The sequence below is a fragment of the Myotis lucifugus genome, unplaced genomic scaffold (genome assembly GCF_000147115.1).
Source record: "Myotis lucifugus unplaced genomic scaffold, Myoluc2.0 scaffold_453, whole genome shotgun sequence".
In the NCBI taxonomy this organism is placed as follows: domain Eukaryota; kingdom Metazoa; phylum Chordata; class Mammalia; order Chiroptera; family Vespertilionidae; genus Myotis; species Myotis lucifugus.
Window position 1 is genome coordinate 527,021 of NW_005871501.1, and position 18,534 is coordinate 545,554.

At 43.6% G+C, this 18,534-nt stretch overlaps 1 protein-coding gene across 6 annotated transcripts in view; it reads right to left on the reverse strand.

Annotated features, from left to right (window-relative positions):
• UXS1 (UDP-glucuronate decarboxylase 1) overlaps positions 1-18,534 on the reverse strand; it is a 113,156-nt gene that overhangs the window by 49,929 nt on the left and 44,693 nt on the right. For 3 of the 6 annotated variants that reach the window (XM_006102997.3, XM_023744351.1, XM_006102998.3), the window contains exon 4: positions 18,346-18,389. The exons of 1 other annotated variant lie outside the window; for it this stretch is intronic. In XM_006102997.3, the coding sequence (XP_006103059.1) occupies positions 18,346-18,389 (44 nt within the window). Of the gene's footprint in view, positions 1-12,876; positions 12,896-17,269; positions 17,545-18,345; positions 18,390-18,534 lie in introns of those variants that run through there. 2 more of the 6 variants (XM_023744353.1, XM_023744354.1) reach the window with 2 other exon arrangements.

The window sequence follows — 18,534 nt, forward strand, 5'->3', positions numbered from 1 at the left end:
GCAACACAATGAAAATTAGATACCTAAAAAGGAGCTTCCATAATACTTTCAGTTCATTTCTGAATAGAAACATTTCAGGCCAGAAGGGAGTGGGATGAAATATTCAGTGCTGAAAAGGAAGGACTTTCAACAAAGACTACTTTACCCAATAAAACTATAATTTAAAATTGAAGAAGACTTAAAGACCTTCCCAGACAAATGAAATCTAAATGAGTTTGTTAAGATCAACCTAGCATTATAAGAAAGGTTAAAGGGCCAATAAAGACAATGAAAAAAAGAAAAAAGCAAAAAAAAAAAAGCTAAGGAACATAGTTAAATAAATAAAATGGCAATAAGTACATACCTATTAATAATCACTGTAAATAGTGTAAATTCTTCAATCAAAAGGCATAGGATAGCTGAAAGGATAAGAAAAAAACCATATATATGCTGTCTAAAAGAGACCCACTTGAGAATGAAAGAAATGCACAGACTAAAAGCACAGGGGTGGAAAAAGACATTTCATGCAAATGGAAAGGGGAAAAATATCTGGGATAGTGATAATTATGTGACAAAATAGACTTTATTTTTTAATTATGGTTTTATTGATTTCAGAGAAATAGCAACACCAATAAGAAAAAAAAAATCAATTGGCTGCCTCCTGCATGCCCCCTATTGGTGATTGAGCCTGCAATCCAGGATTGTGCCCTGACCATGAATCAAACCAGCAACCTCCGGGTGCATGGGACAATGCTCAACCAACTGAGCCACACTGGCCGGGCTGACAAAATAGACTTTAAACAAAGGCTATCGTAAGAGACAAAGGAGGACATTACATAATGATAAAAGAAGCAATCCATAAGAGAATATAATCCTTATAAACATTTATACACTCAACATAGAAACATCGAAATATGTAAAGCCAACCATGGTGGACATAAAAGAAGATATTGACAACATTACAGTTATAATAGGGGATTTTATCACCCCCACTGACATCAATGGAGAGATCTTCCGGACAGAAAATCAACAAGGAAATGGCAGCTTTAAATGATACAATAGATCAGATGGATTTATTGATATCTTCAGAGCATTGCACCCCAAAGCAGAATAACATACATTCTTTTCTAAGAACACATGTCCTTTCTAGCACAGACCGCATGTTAGGACACAAAACAAGTGCCAGTAAATTTAAGAATATTGAAATCATATCAGCCATCTTCTCTGACCATAAAAGTATGAAACTAGAAATCAATCACAATGAAAAACTGAAAACTCACAAAGGCATGGAGGCTAACTAACATGTTACTAAACCAAGAATGGGTGAACAACTAGATAAAAAAGAAATCTAAAGATACGTTGAAACAAATGAAAATATAAAAACAACCCAAAATCAATCAGACAACGTGAAAGCAATCCTGAGAGGGAAATTCATAGCATTACAGGCCTACCTCAAGAAATAAGAAAAATCTCAAAGGAACAATCTAACTTTACACTAAAAGGAACTAGAAAAACAACAAACAAAGCACAAAATGAGTAGAAGAAGAAATAAAAAAGATGAGAGCAGAAATAAAAAAGAGTCTAAAATAGCAATATAAAATATCAATGAAAGCAAGAGCTGCAAAAAAGGAGGAACTCTTACCCTTTAAGACAGCATGGACAGACTTGGAGATTATTATACTAAGCAAAATAAGCCAGTCAGAGAAAGACAACTACCATATGATTTCACTCATATGTGGATTCTAATGAACAAAATAAACTAACACACGAAATAGAAAGAGATTCATAGAGAATAGACTGTAAGCTGTCAGACATGAGGAGGGTTGAGGAGCTAGGTGAAATATGTACAGAGATTAAGCAGGGGAAAAAATAACATAAAAACTTATAGTCCTGGCCGGTGTGGCTCAGATGGTTGAGCATCTTCCTATACACAAAAAGGTCACCAGTTCGATTCCCAGTCAGGGCACATGCCCAAGTTGCTGGTTTGTTCCCCGTCAAGTGCATATGGAAGGTAACTGATAAATGTTTCTCTCTTTCTCCTATCTTCTACCTCTAAAAAAAATAATAATAAAATTTTTTTTCAAAAACAAAACTCATACTCACAGACAACAGTATTGTGATTACCAGAGATAAAGGATTGCTATGGGAGGAGATAGAAGAGGGTATAGAGGAGGATAAACGGTGTTGGAAGATTTGACCTGGGCAGTGATCATACAATATACAGATAACATCCTATCTAATAATAGACAAAGATGGTAATTGACCATACCTTCGCTACGCCTCCCATGGGCTAATCAGCATGATATGCAAATTAGCCGCCAACAAAGATGGCGCTAATTTGCATACTGCAGGCAGGGCAGGACAGTGCAAGCCACCATCTGGGCCCCGTGTGCAGCCCTGCCCCCAGCCGGGACCCCCATGTGCCACCTAAGCCCCGCCCCCAGCCGGGACCCCTGTGTGCCACCTAAGCCTCGCCGCCAGCCGGGACCATATGGCCATCCGAGAGCAGAAAAGTGCAGCCCATAGGCAGCATCCAGCAGGGACTGCCCCCGGGTTGCCATGACGATCCAGCCATCGGTGAGCAGGAAAGTGCGGCCTGTAGGCAGCACCCAGCAAGGCCTGCTCCTGGGTCACATGGGGATCCCAGAGCAGGAAAGTGCGGCCTGCAGGCAGCACCCAGGTGGGCCTGCTCCTGGGTTGCCATGGAATCCCAGAGCAGGAAAGTGCGGCCTGCAGGCAGCACCCCACCCTGCCCACAGCTCATGAGAGAGTACAACACGCAGTGGAGGCCAGGAGCCTGAGAGATCAACACAGAAGGGCACCTGCTCCAAGCCTCCATGGTGTGGCTGGGGGCAGGCCCCCAGCAGGCGCGCAGACACACACACACACACACACACACACACAGGACGCCTGCTCCGAGCCTCTGCTGCCAGACTGTGGCCGTCAGTAGGACATCCACTGAGGGCTCCCGGACTGTGAGAGGGGCAGGCTGGGCTGAGGGAACCCCACCCCCCAGTGCATGAAATTCGTGCAACGGGCCTCTATGATTATATAATTATACACTTGAAATCTATATATTTTCATTATCTAATGTTACCACAGTAAATTCCAAAATCTTTTTAATAATAATTTTTCTAACAGTCCAGGAACAGACCTGGCTGCTGTTGCTAAGTGGTTAGAGTGTCGGGCCATACACTGAAGAGTCACAGGTTCGATTCCTGGTCAAGAGCATGTACCTGGGTTGGAAGTTTGATCCCTGGCCTCAGTTAGTGCACATATGGCAGGCAACCAATCAATGTGTCTCTCTCACATTGACAATTCTCCCCCTATACCCCCACCTTTCACTCTCTCTAAAAATCAACAGAAAAATATCCAATCTTCCTCTTGCCCTAAACAGGAGATATCTTGTGAGGGCCCAAACAAGATGGCACTGGTCACCTCTTTGTTCTTTCTGTCTTTTCAGATGAGCTCCTCATCTACCATCAAGGTCAGCACACCCCCAGGTTGTATACTGAGGAACTGGGATTCATTTGATCCACAAACCCTTAAGAAAAAGTTCCTGGTCTTCTTTTGTACTCATCCGTGGCCTCAATATAAGCTTGCAGATGAAGAGACATGAACCCCAGTGGGAAGTATAATACATCTTGCGACTACATCTTGCCTGTAGGAGGGAAGGGAAGTGGTCTGAGGTTCCATATGTTCAGCCTTCTTTGCTTTAAGGGACAATCAGAAATTGCGGCAGCAGTGTAGAATTAATCCCTTGCTTTTGGCAGCACTAATACAAAGCGATACCAGAGCATCAGAACCCCCTAGGGAGAGAGCGGAGCCTAGTGCTCCATCAAGTGTATCTGAATTATCTTGTCCTCCATGTCCGGGACCCCCGGGAGGACCAGTCCCGCCTAGACCAAATGAGACTCAGCCAACCTGGCCCTGAGCTACTCTCTGCCTCCTTCAGGCAGCGCCCCAGGGCGAGCTTGGACCCACTTGGGTCCAGGTACCACTTTCCCTACAAGACTTAAGACAAATTAAGATGGATTTGGGGAAATTTTTAGATGACCCTGACAAGTACATAGATGTTTTTCAGGAGTTAACACAAACCTTTGATTTGTCATGGAAGGACGTAATGCTTCTCCTAAGTCAGACTCTGTCAGGGTGAGAGAAACGGTCAGTCACAGAGGCAGCTCAGCAGTTTAGAGATGAATACTTAGCAAACACTACTGGGGCCTCCCGTGATCAGACTGACCATTACCCCACTGGCCAACAGACTGTCCCCTGGGAAGACCTAAATAGCTTGATAATGAGCTAGAATATTGAAATAGAAAACATTTTCATGCCTGTGTGATTCAAGCGTTAAGAAGGTACCGCTCCAAACCCTTGAACTACTCTAAGTTGTCAACTATAGATCAAAGGAAGGATGAGAATCCCTTGGCCTTTATGGACAGACTCAGGGAGGCACTGACGAAGTACACTTCCATGTCCCCAGACTCTTTTGAGGGCCAACTTATTTTTAAAGACAAATTTGTTGTCCACAGATATTAGCAGGAAATTACAGACATTGGCAACAGGGGACGCAAGTCTCCCACAGTTACTTGTTACAACTGTGGCTAGTGAGGGCATGTCCAGAGAGACTGCCCCCAGGGAAGCAGCGAGCCACCCCCTAAGCCCTGTGCTACCTGCAAAGGGAACTACTGGAAGGTGGACTGTCCAAAGGGGCACAGGCCGCCATGGGCTGACCTGGCATCTCATATGGTCCAGCTGGAGGCATCTCAGATGGTCCAGCTTCCCACCTGGCTCTGACATGAACTGTCATCTCCACCCTGAAGCCCCAGGTAACCCTGACTGTTAAGGGCAAGGAAATTAGTTTCCTCCTCAACACTGGAGCCACCTTCTGTTTTCTTCTCCAACCCTGGCCTATCCTCATCCCATGTGACCGTTGAAGGCCTGTCTGGGGAGCCAGTAACTAGGCATTTCTCTCAGCCTTTGAGCTGTAACTAGGACAATTTGTTTTTCTCACATGCCTTCCTTATTTTACCAGAAATTCCGACTCCCCTATTGGGGCTAGACATCTTGGCCCGTTTGGGGACCACCATTTGCATGGCACCAAAATAAGTACTAGGTGTACGCGTTAATAATGCCGGATTTTGTAATCAAGAGAAACATCAAAAGTGCTTTATTCAAAGTAATGTCCATCGTTAGCTACATTTCCCCATCTTTTAGGTAATTTGTGGATACCGTCCCAATAGAACTTTTCTTGTTTTGAGGCAAACCATTCAGAGACCCAATTTTCCACTTCTTTGTATGTTTTCAAGTGCTGCTCAGGAAGTGCGTGTGCCATCGATCGGAACAAGTGGTAATCTGAAGGAGCAAGGTCTGGTGAATACAGTAGGTGGGTTAATACTTCGCAGGCAAGATCTTTTAACGCGTCTTTAACTGGTTTTGAAGTATGTGATGGTGCATCATCATGAAGCAAAATTACTTTGCCGTGTCTTCTGGAACATTCTGGTTGTTTCACGATCAAAGCATGGTTCAAATTGATTATTTGTTGTCGGTAGCGATCAGTATTAACAGTTTCACCTGGTTTTAGAAGCTCATAATACACCACACCTTCCTGAACCCACCAAACACAGAGCATTGCCTTCTTGCCAAAGCGATTTGAGCTTGCAGTTGATGTTGATGGTTGACCTGGATCAACCCATGATTTTGTGCATTTGGGATTCTCAAAATAAATCCACTTTTCATTGTCAGTCACAATTCGATGCAAAAAAGACTTTCTTTCATGCCACTGAAGCAACATTTTACTGATGACTTTTCGGTTTTCCATTTGTCTTTCATTCAGCTGATGTGGCACCCATTTTCCTTCCTTTAAAATCTTTCCCATTGCTTGTAAACGATCAGAAATTGTTTGCTGAGCAAAGTTTAATCTTCCTGCAAGTTGTTTTTGAGTTTGACACACATCTTCATCCAATAATGCTTGTAATTGTTGGTCTTCAAACTTTTTCGGTTGACCTGGATGTTGTCTTTCACATTGAAATCATCACTTTTAAAGCATTTAAACCAGTGTTCACAAGTATCTTGAGATGGAGCATGTTCACCATAAGCTTCCCAAAATATTCAGCAGCATCTTTCTTCAAAATAAAGTAATGAATAATAACTTCCCACAAATGCTCTTTTTTTTGGCATGAAATTCGACATTTTTTAGTGTAAAAATATCTATGATGTTAACACCTTCAGCAAATTTGACATATGAAGTTTTGAAGCTTGTTGTCAATACAACAAAATAGCATACATATCAAATCACATATATATCACCAATTGTGTAACTCCATCTATTGAAAAAAAACCTGCACAGCCTTAACCAGTTTGGCTCAGCGGATAGAGCATCGGCCTGCGGACTCAAGGGTCCCAGGTTCAATTCCGGTCAAGGGCATGTACCTTGGTTGCGGGCACATCCCCAGTGGGGAGTTTGCAGGAGGCAACTGATCGATGTTTCTCTTTCATCGATGTTTCTAACTCTCTATCCCTCTGCCTTCCTCTCTATAAAAAAATCAATAAAATATATTTTTAAAAAAAAAGAAGGAAAAAAACCCGCAAAATTAACCAGTACACCTAGTACTCTGCCTATCATTAGTAGAGACTGAAATTGACCCCAAAGTGTGGGCAACACCAGGGAAAGTTGGCAGAATGGTTAGGGCAAACCGGCTCAGAGCACCTTAGGGATTCGGCTTCCTTTCCACATCAGAAACAATATCCTCTCAAGCCAGAGGCAAGGAATGGATTACAAGCTATAATAGACAATTTTAAGGCCCAAGGCCTGGTAAGACCTTGTACCAGCCCGTGCAACACTCCTATTCTGGGCATCCAAAAGCCCAATGGAAAATGGAAGCTTGTCCAAGACCTCCGACTCATTAATGAAGCAGTCATCCCTAGACATCCTGTGGCCCCAATTCCAGAGGATACTGAATGGTTCCAGTCCTAGACTGAAGGATGCCTTCTTTGTATACCTTTGCATCCTAACTCCCAGTTTCTTTTTGCATTTGAAGATCCCTCAAGCCAGTCTACCCAATTAACTTGGACTGTTTTGACCCAAGGTTTACAGATCGTCCCCTTGTTTGGTCAGGCCTTAGCTCAGGATTTATGCCAATCTGAGCATCCACAGACTAAAGTTATACAGTATGTCGGTGGCATTCTGTTATGTGGCCCCTCAGAGGAGATCTCTCAAGAAGGTACAAGAGCTTTGCTTAACTTCCTGGCAGAAAGAGCATATAAAGTCTCAAAGTCCAAGGCACACCTTTGCCAGACATCTGTAACATATCTGGGCTTGGTTTTAACAAAGAGAAGGAAGGCTCTGGGGGAAGGTAGGGCCAAGCCTATTTCTTCCTTCCCTCTGCCCCACATCTTAAAACAACTCAGAGGCTTGGGGGCATTATTGGATTTTGTAGATTATGGATCCCAGATATGCAGGGCCTGCCTGTCCTCTAAATGAGATGATCAAAGAAGCACAGAAAGAGAATTTAACTCTTCTGGAGTGGGAGCCAGCAGCTGAATTGGCTTTTAAACTCAAGCAGGCCCTCCTTCAGACTCCAGCCCTGAGCCTTCCCACCAGCCAGGATTTCAATTTATACGTAACTGAGAGCATGACCCTAAGGGTCTTATCTCAGCTCTGAGGCCCTGTACAGCAACCAGTGGGATACCTGAGTAAGGAATTAGACATCATAGCCAAGGGCTGGCCAGCTTGTCTCCGAACAGTAGCAGTGGTAGTCCTGCTGCTACCAGAAGCTATCAAATTAACACTGGAGGAGACTTAACTGTCTGCACCCCCATGTGTCTAACCTCTTAACCTCTAAGGGAGGACTTTGACTCTCAGACAGCCGTCTCCTCAGATACCAGGCACTTTTATTAGAGGGGCTGGGTGTCCAATTAAAAATGCCCCACACTGAATCCAGCCACCTTCCTTCCCGAGGATGGTGAAGATATAGGCATGACTGTGAGCAGATTATACTTTAGACTCATGCAGCAAGGGAAACCCCCTTAGAGAACCCAGAGTTAATACTCTTTACAGATGGACACTCCTTTGTGGAGCAAGGGGTCGGGAAAGCAGGCTATGCGGTTGTAACCTTTGACATCACTATTGAAAGTCCACCCCTCTCTCCTGGGACTGGTGTCCCGTTGGCAGAGCTGACTGCCCTCACAAGAGCCTGTGGTAAGCCAAGGTCAGAGAGCAAACACTGACACAGACTCAAGTATGCAGATTTGGTTCTCATGCCCAGGGGGCTATTTGGGAGGAAAGACACTTCCTGGCGGCCAAGGATCTCCCACTAAATACCATAAGGAGATCGACAGGCTGCGATCAGCAGTCTCCCTTCCCCTAGAAAGGGCAGTCATACACTGCCGAGGACATCAGAAGGGCATGGACGAGGTTTCAGAAGGAAGCAGGAAGCTGACCTAGCTGCCAAGGCACTACCAGGGAGCCAGAAACTGAGAACATGGGCAACCTTTAATGTGGGAGGACTCTCTTAGAGAATTAAAGCCCAATACACCCCAGCTGGAAAGGATGGGCCTTGCTCACACTCTCTGCATACCCCGGAATGGATACAAACTGAGGAAGGTAAACTACTCCTCCCCGAGGCAGTAGATGGAAAGTTATTCGAACCCTACACCAGGCCTTCCACCTGAGGAGTGATGAGACCCATCTCATAGGCAGGACTCTCTGGAGAACTACCCAGTAGGTCATTAGGGCCTGTGAGATACACCAAAAGAATAATCCTCACAATAAAAAGCTTGCCCTTCCAGGAACTCAAAGGACAGGAAAATACCCTGGGCAGGACTGGCAGATTGATGTGACCCATATGCCTAAATCAAAAGGGGATCAGTAACTCTTCGTGTAGGCAGACACTCCCTGATTGGGTGGAAGCATTCCCTTGCCAGACTGAGAAGGCACAAGAAGTAATTAAAGCCCTTGTCTTGGTAATGGTTCCCTGATTTGGGTTGCCTAGGACCCTCCAAAGTGACAATGGCCCATCATTCAAAGCAAGTGCCACCCAGCTGGTTTCAAAGGCTTTGAGGAGTCAATAGTGTTTACATTGTGCTTGGAGACCACAGTCCTCAGGGAAGGTGGAGAAAGCTAATGATCTTAAAGAGACATCACAGAAAGCTCACCCAGGAGACTCACCTTCTCTGGCCCACAGTGCTCCCCATACATAGCATTACTCAGAATTAGAAACACTCCTCAAAACCTAGGCCTTAGTCCTTATGACAGTGGTTCTCAACCTGTGGGTCGCGATCCCTTTGGCGGTCGAACGACCCTTTCACAGGGGTCGCCTAAGACCATTCTGCATATCAGATATTTACATTATGATTCAATACAGTAGCAACATTACAGTTATGAAGTAGCAATGAAAATAATTTTATGGTTGGGGTCACACCATGAGGAACTGTATTTAAAGGGCCAGAAGGTTGAGAACCACTGCCTTATGAGATGCGTTATGGCCGTCCATTCCTCACCAGTGATCAGTTATTGGACAAGGAAACAGCTGCACAGGTACAGGTATTACTGCCCTGGCCAACTCTCAGCAAAAACTGGCATTTCCCGCTTCTCCCCTGGAGACTCAGTATTGGTGAAGTCTCTCCCTTCTCTCTCATCCACCCTCAGTCCTCTTTGGGAAGGGCCATATACACTGACGCTGTCTACACCCCAGCATTCAAGGTCAACAGAATTGACTCCTGGATTCACCACTCGAGAGTGAAAGTGTAGGCACTGGGTGAGACCGAGGAGGAAGGACCAGGAGGAAAATCTAGCAACACAGGATCAGGGTGACCAGTACTCCTGTGAGCCCCTGGAGGATTGAAACTTCTCTTCCGGAAGACCCCTGGAGAATCCACAGATACCAGATAAGTAAAATGTTTGGTATCTCTGGTTAGTCATTCTCTTCATCTCCTTAATAGTTCTTATCTTTCTTTTTTTGAGGGTCGCCAAAACCCTAGAATAATTCCTGGGGGACCCATTTTCTGCCCCTGCTGGGACCCTGAATATCTTAACTAATCTCTTGAAGCCTTGTGGAAACCAGGGCAGCAGAGCATATTCCAAACTGAGCATCAGGGTCCTGATTACCTAGTCCTTCCTAATAATACCGCCCCCACCCACTCCGCCCAAGCCGCCTTCTCCTTCTCCTCCTTCTCCTCTTACTGTGCACGCAGGTCTACCCCATACCTCCTGGTCATCTCCTAAGTCCTCACTATCTTTCTCGAACCCTCAACCTAGCACATCACCTCCTCAACACCACCAACCCATCTCTCTCAAGAGAGACTGTTGGCTCTGTCTTCCCCTCTCATCAACTAGCCGGCTGTGGTGGGTGGGCGGGGCCTCCCTCTGAGAGGGAAGCCTGGGTCCTGGGTGCCTGCCAGAGGGAAGCCAGTGCTGGCAGCAGGGGAAGGAAGGCCTACTCTTGCACGAATTTCGTGCATCAAACCTCTAGTCTCTAATAAGAAATTAAATCCAAAATATAGAAAGAATTCACACAACTCAATAACAAAAAACTGATTTAAAAATGTGCAAAGGATATGAATAGACATTTTTTGAAAGAAGACATACAGATGGCCAGCAGGTACATAAAACGATGCTCAACATCATTAATCATCAGAGAAATTTCAATCAAAACCACAAAGAGATATCACCTCAAACCTGTCAGAATGACTATGTCAAAAAGACAAGAAATAAGTATTGGGGAGGATGTAGAGGATTGCTGTGCACTGTTGGTGGAAAAGTAAATTGGAGTGGTACTGTGGAAAACACTATGGAAGTTCCTCCAAAAATTAAAAGTACAGCCACCATGTGATTTAGCAATTTGTCTTCTGGGTATTTATCCTATAAAGATGAAAAACACTATTGGAAAAGATATATGCAGCCCTATGTTCACTGCAGCATTATTTACAATAACCAAGATATGGAAAAAGTGGATGAATATAAAAAGCAGTTGTGGTTCATATATACAATGTAATACTACTCAGCCATAGAACAATGAAATCTTGCCATTTGTGACAACATGAATAGATCTTGAGGCTATCATGCCAAGTGAGATAAGTCAGACAAAGAAAGGTAAATATCGTGTGATTTCATGTCTATTTGGAATGTAAAAAACAAAACAAATAAATAAGCAATACAAAACAAAAATCATACACCCAGAGAACAGGCTGGTGTTTGTCAGATGGGAAGGGGATTGGGTGATGGGTGTAATGGGTGCAGGGAGTCAATTGTATATGGTAATGGATGTTAACTGAACTCACTGTGGCAATCACTTTGTAGTGTACATAAGTATTGAATTATTAAGTTGTAAGCCTAAAACTAATACAATGTTATATGCCAAGTTTACCTCAATTTTTTTAAAGTACAAAGAACATCAGGAAAATATCAAAGGAAATTCTATAATTCTCACATTTAAGAATATCTTGTGTGTAAGCCTTGCCTTATTGGTAAGTTATTGATTCACTTTTCACAGATAAATAGTATTATTCTCTAAAGAAAATTATTGCTGATGGACAGACTTTTTTTGTGACAAACATAAAACCTGTAGTGGGTTATTTCTATTTTTTTAAGCTTCATTAAAATCTCAAATTATGCTAGTCATATCAAATTCTAGCTCTCATCCATTGGAATTTTACAAGCAGTATAATTTCAACACTGAATCATGGCAAGAAGGATTTTAAACACAAATAACCTTTTATTACTATCTGAATCTGTTTAAAATACTAACAACTTTTACTCTAGTACGAGTTGAAATTAATAAATTTCCTGATTACATATAAACTACCAATTAAAGAAAAGAAGAAAATGAATAAACACATTTTGATTGATGAATTTTATCTATCCTTATTCCTCTTTAATCATATAATGAAAACACTTAAATCAAAGACAAAAAATTGCTCTCTAATTCTTTCCTCTTATCCTGGACTTGATAAAAGGCTTATACAATGCTGACGCACATCATCTGAACTCATCACAAGAAAAGAAGAAAAGATTACATAAACTTAATGAATGTTATTATTTTTCTTTTATAAGCATCTAAGACCCAATTGTTACTCCAGAAATATAAAGTTTTCCTAATACAATAGAGGAAAATGTCCTAGTGTCTGAAGCTCAACTGTTTAAGAGAAAAAACTGCAACAGAATCACCCTCAAAGGGTGAAGAAAAAGTTTCTTTGCAATCTGATTTAAATAAAGTTTCCACCATATTACATAATTCTTCACTGCCAGCCACATTACCTGGACTCAATTCTGAAAACTTCCTGATATATTTTGGTGAAAAAAGCAATTAAATGGCTCAACATGACAGATTACAAACCATAATTTCTTACAGGACTTACATATATTAGGTTTCATACCCTTTGAAGTCTTTTCTTGGTTTGCAAATAATTCTCTGAGACTAATCAATATAGGCTAGAAACCATCTGACCACCTTGTATGGGATTAAATTTCAGGAATTTATTTAGAAATGCACAAGATTTAGAAAAAGAAGATCCTCTCTTCTCCCAATGTTCTGACCACCTGGGTATTACACTCAAATGCAGAAAAACAAAAACATTTATGTAGACATTTATTTAGATCATCATAGTGTCTAAAAATCAAACTCATAGCCCAGCCAATGGGGCTCAGTGGTTGAGCATCGACCTATGGACCAGGAGGTCACAGTTTGATTCCTGGTCAGGGTACATGCCAGGGTTGCAGACTCAATCCCCAGTGTGGGGCATGCAGGAGGCAGCCGATCAATGATTCTCTCTCATCAATGATTTGTGTGTATGTATATGTGTGTGTGTGTGTGTGTGTGTGTGTGTGTGTATCCCTCTCCCTTCCTCTCTGAAGTCAATAAAAATATATAAAAATTAAAAAATAAAAATCAAACTCACAGAGGATATTAGAAGAACTTTTAACACAGGATCATTGGTTGGGCTCAGGAAGACCTCTGAAAAAGTAAATTTAAATAAATATATACATACATCCACACACAAATAATTTCCCATCCTGGAGAAAAATACATAGCTTTCATCAGAAATAGTTCTTGACAGCCCTGCCATGTGGCTCAGTTGGTTGGAGAATCATCCCAATGCACCAGGGTTGCGGGTTATATGCCCGATAAGGGGAATCAACCAGTGAATGTATACAAGTGGAACAACAAATCAATGTCTCTCTCACCTTCTCTTCCTTCTCTCTCTCTAAAATAATAAAAAATATTTTTTTAAAGAAATAATTCTTGACAACTAAACTATAGAAAAATGATCATTCACAACTGCCTGAAATTTGGCTGAATAGAAGTCTTACAATTACGGATTTAAAGAAGAAGCCACATGAGACTGGTAGGGAGGGCAAAGATGTGGAACAGACTGGTCCCACACCCACATGTGGTGATTAAAAATTGGGAGGAATATCTCATTTCCAAAGGTTGCCTCCTGAATTGTAAGGGGTCCCAGCCCCACACCAGGCCCCCAGTTCAGGGTTCCAATGCCAGGAAAAGAAGTCCCCATATCTTCTAGCTATGAAAACCAGCATGGACTGCAGCTGAGGGAGACAGAGGTTACTGGAGTCCCAGGAAGTTCCTCTTAAAGGGCCTGTGCACAGACTTACTAGGACACCCTCCTTCTGAGTTTTAGTACTGGGGCAGCAGCTTGAAAGGCACCAGAGACACACAGGGAGGAACTGAATTGTCTGGCATGAGAGCAAGAGCTGGAGGGGCAGCTTTCTCCTAGACGGAAGTGCGAACAGGGGCCATTGTTCCTTTTTGAGAACCCCCCAAAATCTGGCAGGCTGGTTCCATATTACAGGCTGTATCAACCTGGCTCACACTACTCACCCCATCCTGGTAAGTCCCTGAGACCCTGCCCCACCCAACTTGTGGGTCCACCCAAGTTGTTTCCAGTGGCTTTTCCATACGAATGGCCTGTCTTGGCTCATCCTTCAGACTTTCCTAAAATCTCTCAAACAAGCAGCATCTGGCCTTAGTGTGCATCTCTTGCTAAGATACCCCAGGCCCAGCAGTAGCAGCAGCCAGTCTTGGCTCACAACCTGGACTCAGCCAGGCACCTCCAAATCCAGAACAAGTAGCAGCCATTTACAGATTGCTTTATAGCTCATGCCAGCTGGCCCTGGGCAGAACACAGGTACTGGCTGACCTTGGCCTGCACCTCCTGGGAGGCCACAGAGCCAGTGCATCCAGTGGACAACTTCATACCACAATGAAGCATCACCCAACCCCAACCACCTCCACAAACAACACACTCAAATGGTAGACTCAGTGGGCACCAAAGCCACTACAATAAGTCCTGTTCTATGGGGTGGGCTGATTCTCCACAGTGATCCTCCACTGTGGTCCAACATAGGAGGTCAGTGAATGCAGCCAATCCTTGCAGCTGATCAGCTCAGGGGTAAATGCCTCTCACTGAAATGCCAACAGCAATCTAGGCCCACATGAAGAACACACCTTGAGAGCCCAGGGCCGGGGAGGGGGACTAGCCTGTGTCACTGGGCCATACAGAATATCGATATTAAGCCACTCTACCAAGTCCAGGAGATATTGCAGCTCTACCTAATACATAGAAACAAACACAGGGAGGCTTCCAAAGAGAAGAAACAAAAAACATGTCCCAATGAAAGAACAGAACACAACTCCAGAAAAAAAAAAACAACACTAAAAAAAACAGAGACAAGCAATTTACTACATGCAGAGTTCAAAACACTGGTTATAAGTATGTTCAATGAACTTAGTGAAAACTTCAACAGCACAAAAAGGGCGAGACAAAAATGAAGCATATACTAAAATGAAGAATAATTTACAGGGAATCAACAGGTCAATAAATGAAGCCATGAATCAAATCAGTGATTTGGAATATAAGCAAAAAACACCTAATCAGAACAGTAAAAGGAAAAAAAGAACAAACAAAAATGAAGATATTTTAAGAGCTTCTGAGACAACTTCAAGTATATCAACATTTACATCATGGTGTGCCAGAAGGAGAAGAGAGCAAGAAATTCAAAACCTATCTGTAAAAATACTGAAAGAAAACTTCCCTAACTTGGTGAAAGAAACAGGCATACAAGACCAGGAAGCACAGAGAGTAACAAACAAGATGAACCCAAAGAAGCCCACACCAAGACACATCATAATGAATCTGCCAAAGAATAAAGACAAAGAATCTTAAGAGCAGGAAGAGAAAAGAAGTTAGTTACCTATAGGGAGTTCCCATAAGACTGTCAGCTGATTTCAACAGAAACCTTGCAGGCCAGAAGGGAGTGGCTAGAAATACTCCAAGTGATGAAAAACAAGATCCTAAAACCAAGATCACTCTAGCCTACAAAACTATCATTTAGAATCTATGGACATATAAAGAGCTTCCTGGACAAGAAAAAGGTAAAGGAGTTCATCACCACACAACCAGATTATATGAGAAGGGAGGGGAGGGGAGGGGAGGGGAGGGGAGGGGAAGGGAGGGGAGGGGAGGGGAAGAGAGAAAGGGATGAAGAGGAGGAAAGGGAAGAAGGAAGAAGAAATTAAGATAAAAAATGTGAACAATTAAAATGGCAATAAATACATATCTATCCACAATTGAATCTAAAGTAAGCAAATAGAATGGGAACAGATTCATTGATACACAGAATATATATACTAGAGGCCCGGTGCACAAAATTCATGCACAGGTAGGGTCCCTCGGCCTGGCCTGCGATCAGGGCTGATCTGTGGGGCAACCAGCGGGGAGATAGGGGGTGCCCACTGGCACCCGCCTTGGCTGGCCTGGTGCCACCCACTTGCTGGTCCCATCCCCCTGCACTGCCGGTTGCCTCCCTCTGTGGGGCAACTGGCAGGTTGATCAGCCCCTCCCCCCCCCCTCCCCGCTGGCACCTGCCTTGGCTAGCCTGGGGCCTGCGAGCTGGAGAAAGCTCCTACATTGAGTGTCTGCCCCCTGGTGGTCAGTGCACATCATAGAGACCAGTCATTCTGCCGGTCCTTCAGCCATTCGGTCGATTTGCATATTAGGCTTTTATTATATAGGATTAGGGGCCTGGTGCACGAAGATTTGTGTACGGGGGGAGGGGGGGAGGGGTCCCTCAGCCCGACCTGCACCCTCTCCAATCTGGGAACCCTCAGGGGAGCCCTCTCCAATCCGGGAGTTTCTGTCTGTCTTTGCAATCATATGAGCGAATTGTCTGAGACCCCCAACTCAGTTTGATTTGTTGCTCACAGAATAATAGAGGCATTTTTTTTCTTTGCTTCATTGGTGGAGATTTCCTGGAAGTTTTAGGATATCTTCCCTTTCATTTTTCCTAGACACTCTGATTTTACTTGTCTCTCATCTTTGCTTTCCCTCCATCCCCCACCGCAACAGTAACTTGCTCCAGGCTCACTTTGCTCTAGTGTCTAGGAGATCCGTTTGCCACCAGAACTACGATTCCCAGCATTCCTGGTGCTCCCCGCGCTCTGGGCTTCCGCTTCTGGTCCTGGGGCTGACATCAGAACTACTATCCCCAGAATTCCTGGTTCTCCCCGCCCTGGGAGCGACCGAGGAAGCCACGGCCCCCCAAGCTGCCGGCTCTCCCACTTCTTCTCTCCACTCAGCAGCTGTGTATGCAAATTAACCCACCATCTTTGTCGGGTTAATTTGCATATTCACTGACTGGCTGGTGAGCATAGCAAAGGGACAGTCAATTTACATGTTTCTCTTTTATTATATAGGAGATATATAATCCTCACCCAAGGATATTTTTTCCACCGATTTCCAGAGAGAGTGGGAAGGAGGAGAGGAGGGGGAGAGAGAGAAAGAGAAACACTGATGTGAGAGAGATACATCAATTGCTTGCCTACCGCACACACCCCTACAGGGGCTGGGGAACCTACAACCAAATTACGTATGCTTGACCCGGAATCGAACCCATGATGCTACTATCTGCAGGTTGACACTCTAACCACTGAGTAAAACCAGCCAGTGCTACAGAGAATACTTTGATGGTTGCTAGATGAGAGGGAAGTTAGGGGGACTGGGTAAAAAGGTGAAGAGATTAAGAAGTACAAATTGGTTGTTACAGACTAGTCATGGGAATGTAAAGTATAGCATAAGGAATATAGATAATAATATTCTAATAACTTTGTATTATCTATTGGGATGTAACATTTATTAGGATGATCACTTAGTAAATTATATAATGCCTAATTACTGTGATGTAAATATGAAACATATAATAATGTACATGTAATTAAAACATTAAAATTTATTTAAAATAAAATAAAAGCAGTAGTTCTTAAGTCTACCAGACCTGAGGCCCTGAACCTTCGCTTTCCTGTTGAAGTGCTTGGTTCATCAGCCGCTCGTTTCATTGTGAATTTTCAGAATTTTTTCACGTCAAATCACACAAAGTCAATTCAAACACATGGGGGCAGCCATTTGCAATGGCTAACCATGAGGTTTGACCACGATTGGTTGGTTTTTAGTTTGTGACGCATTTTTTTCACATACTAGGCAAAGTACCGAAAATTAGGTACAGCGGTATAGCGGCAGATTCGGAAATTACCAAAAAATCGGTACAGCGGTCTGGTAGGGTTAATGACAAAAGAAAAAAAAGTTTAGAAAACACTGTATCCAAATTTTAGAGTAAAAATTTACTATGTCGTGTAAAGGTTCTTGTCTTGACAGTGCCTTACATTTTTCATACTACAGAATTAATTACTCGGTTGAGATAAATCCTATGTAATAAAAGCCTAGGTGGCGCCATGTGACATCATCACAAGATGGCCACCCCCACATCATCACAAGATGGTCACCAAAAGATGGCCGACAGGGAGGGCAGTTGTGGGCAATCAGGCCAGCAGGGGAGGGCAGTCAGGGGCGACTAGGCCAGCAGGGGAGGGCAGTTGGGTCGACCAGGCCTGCAGGGGAGGGCAGTTAAGGACAACCAGGCCAGCAGGGGAGGGCAGTTGGGGGCAACCGGGCCTGCAGGGGAGGGCAGTTGGGGGCGATCGGGCCGTCAGGGGAGCAGTTAGGCATTAATCAGTCCTGCAGGGGAACGGTTAGGGGGCGATCAGGTAGGCAGGCAGGCGAGCAGTTAGGAGCCAGCAGTTCCGGATTGTGAGAGGGATGTCTGACTGGGATCGGGCCTCATCTGTCAGTCAGACATAACCCAAGGGGTCCCAGATTGGAGAGGGTGCAGGCTGGGCTGAGGGACATACTCCCACTCCGTGCAAGAATTTCGTGTACCGGGCCTCTAATGTATATGTGTATGTGTGTGTGTGTGTGTGTGTGTGTGTGTGTGTGTGTGTGTATGATACTGACCTTCTAAAATCAATCGTAAAGATATAAGCATTTTCCTAAATGTAAAACAAAAATCATACATACCTTTTTTCCAAATCTCTTATTTTCTCTCTAAGTGGTTCAACAATCTAAAATAAAAATAACCAGTATCAGCAAAAACAGGGCTTTACCACTTTCACCTTGCTCTGATGTTCCAGATAGGTATGACATAATGCAAAACAGATTTTAAATTCCTCCTACAATGCACTTCCAGTTTGAAATTAAGTTATACCA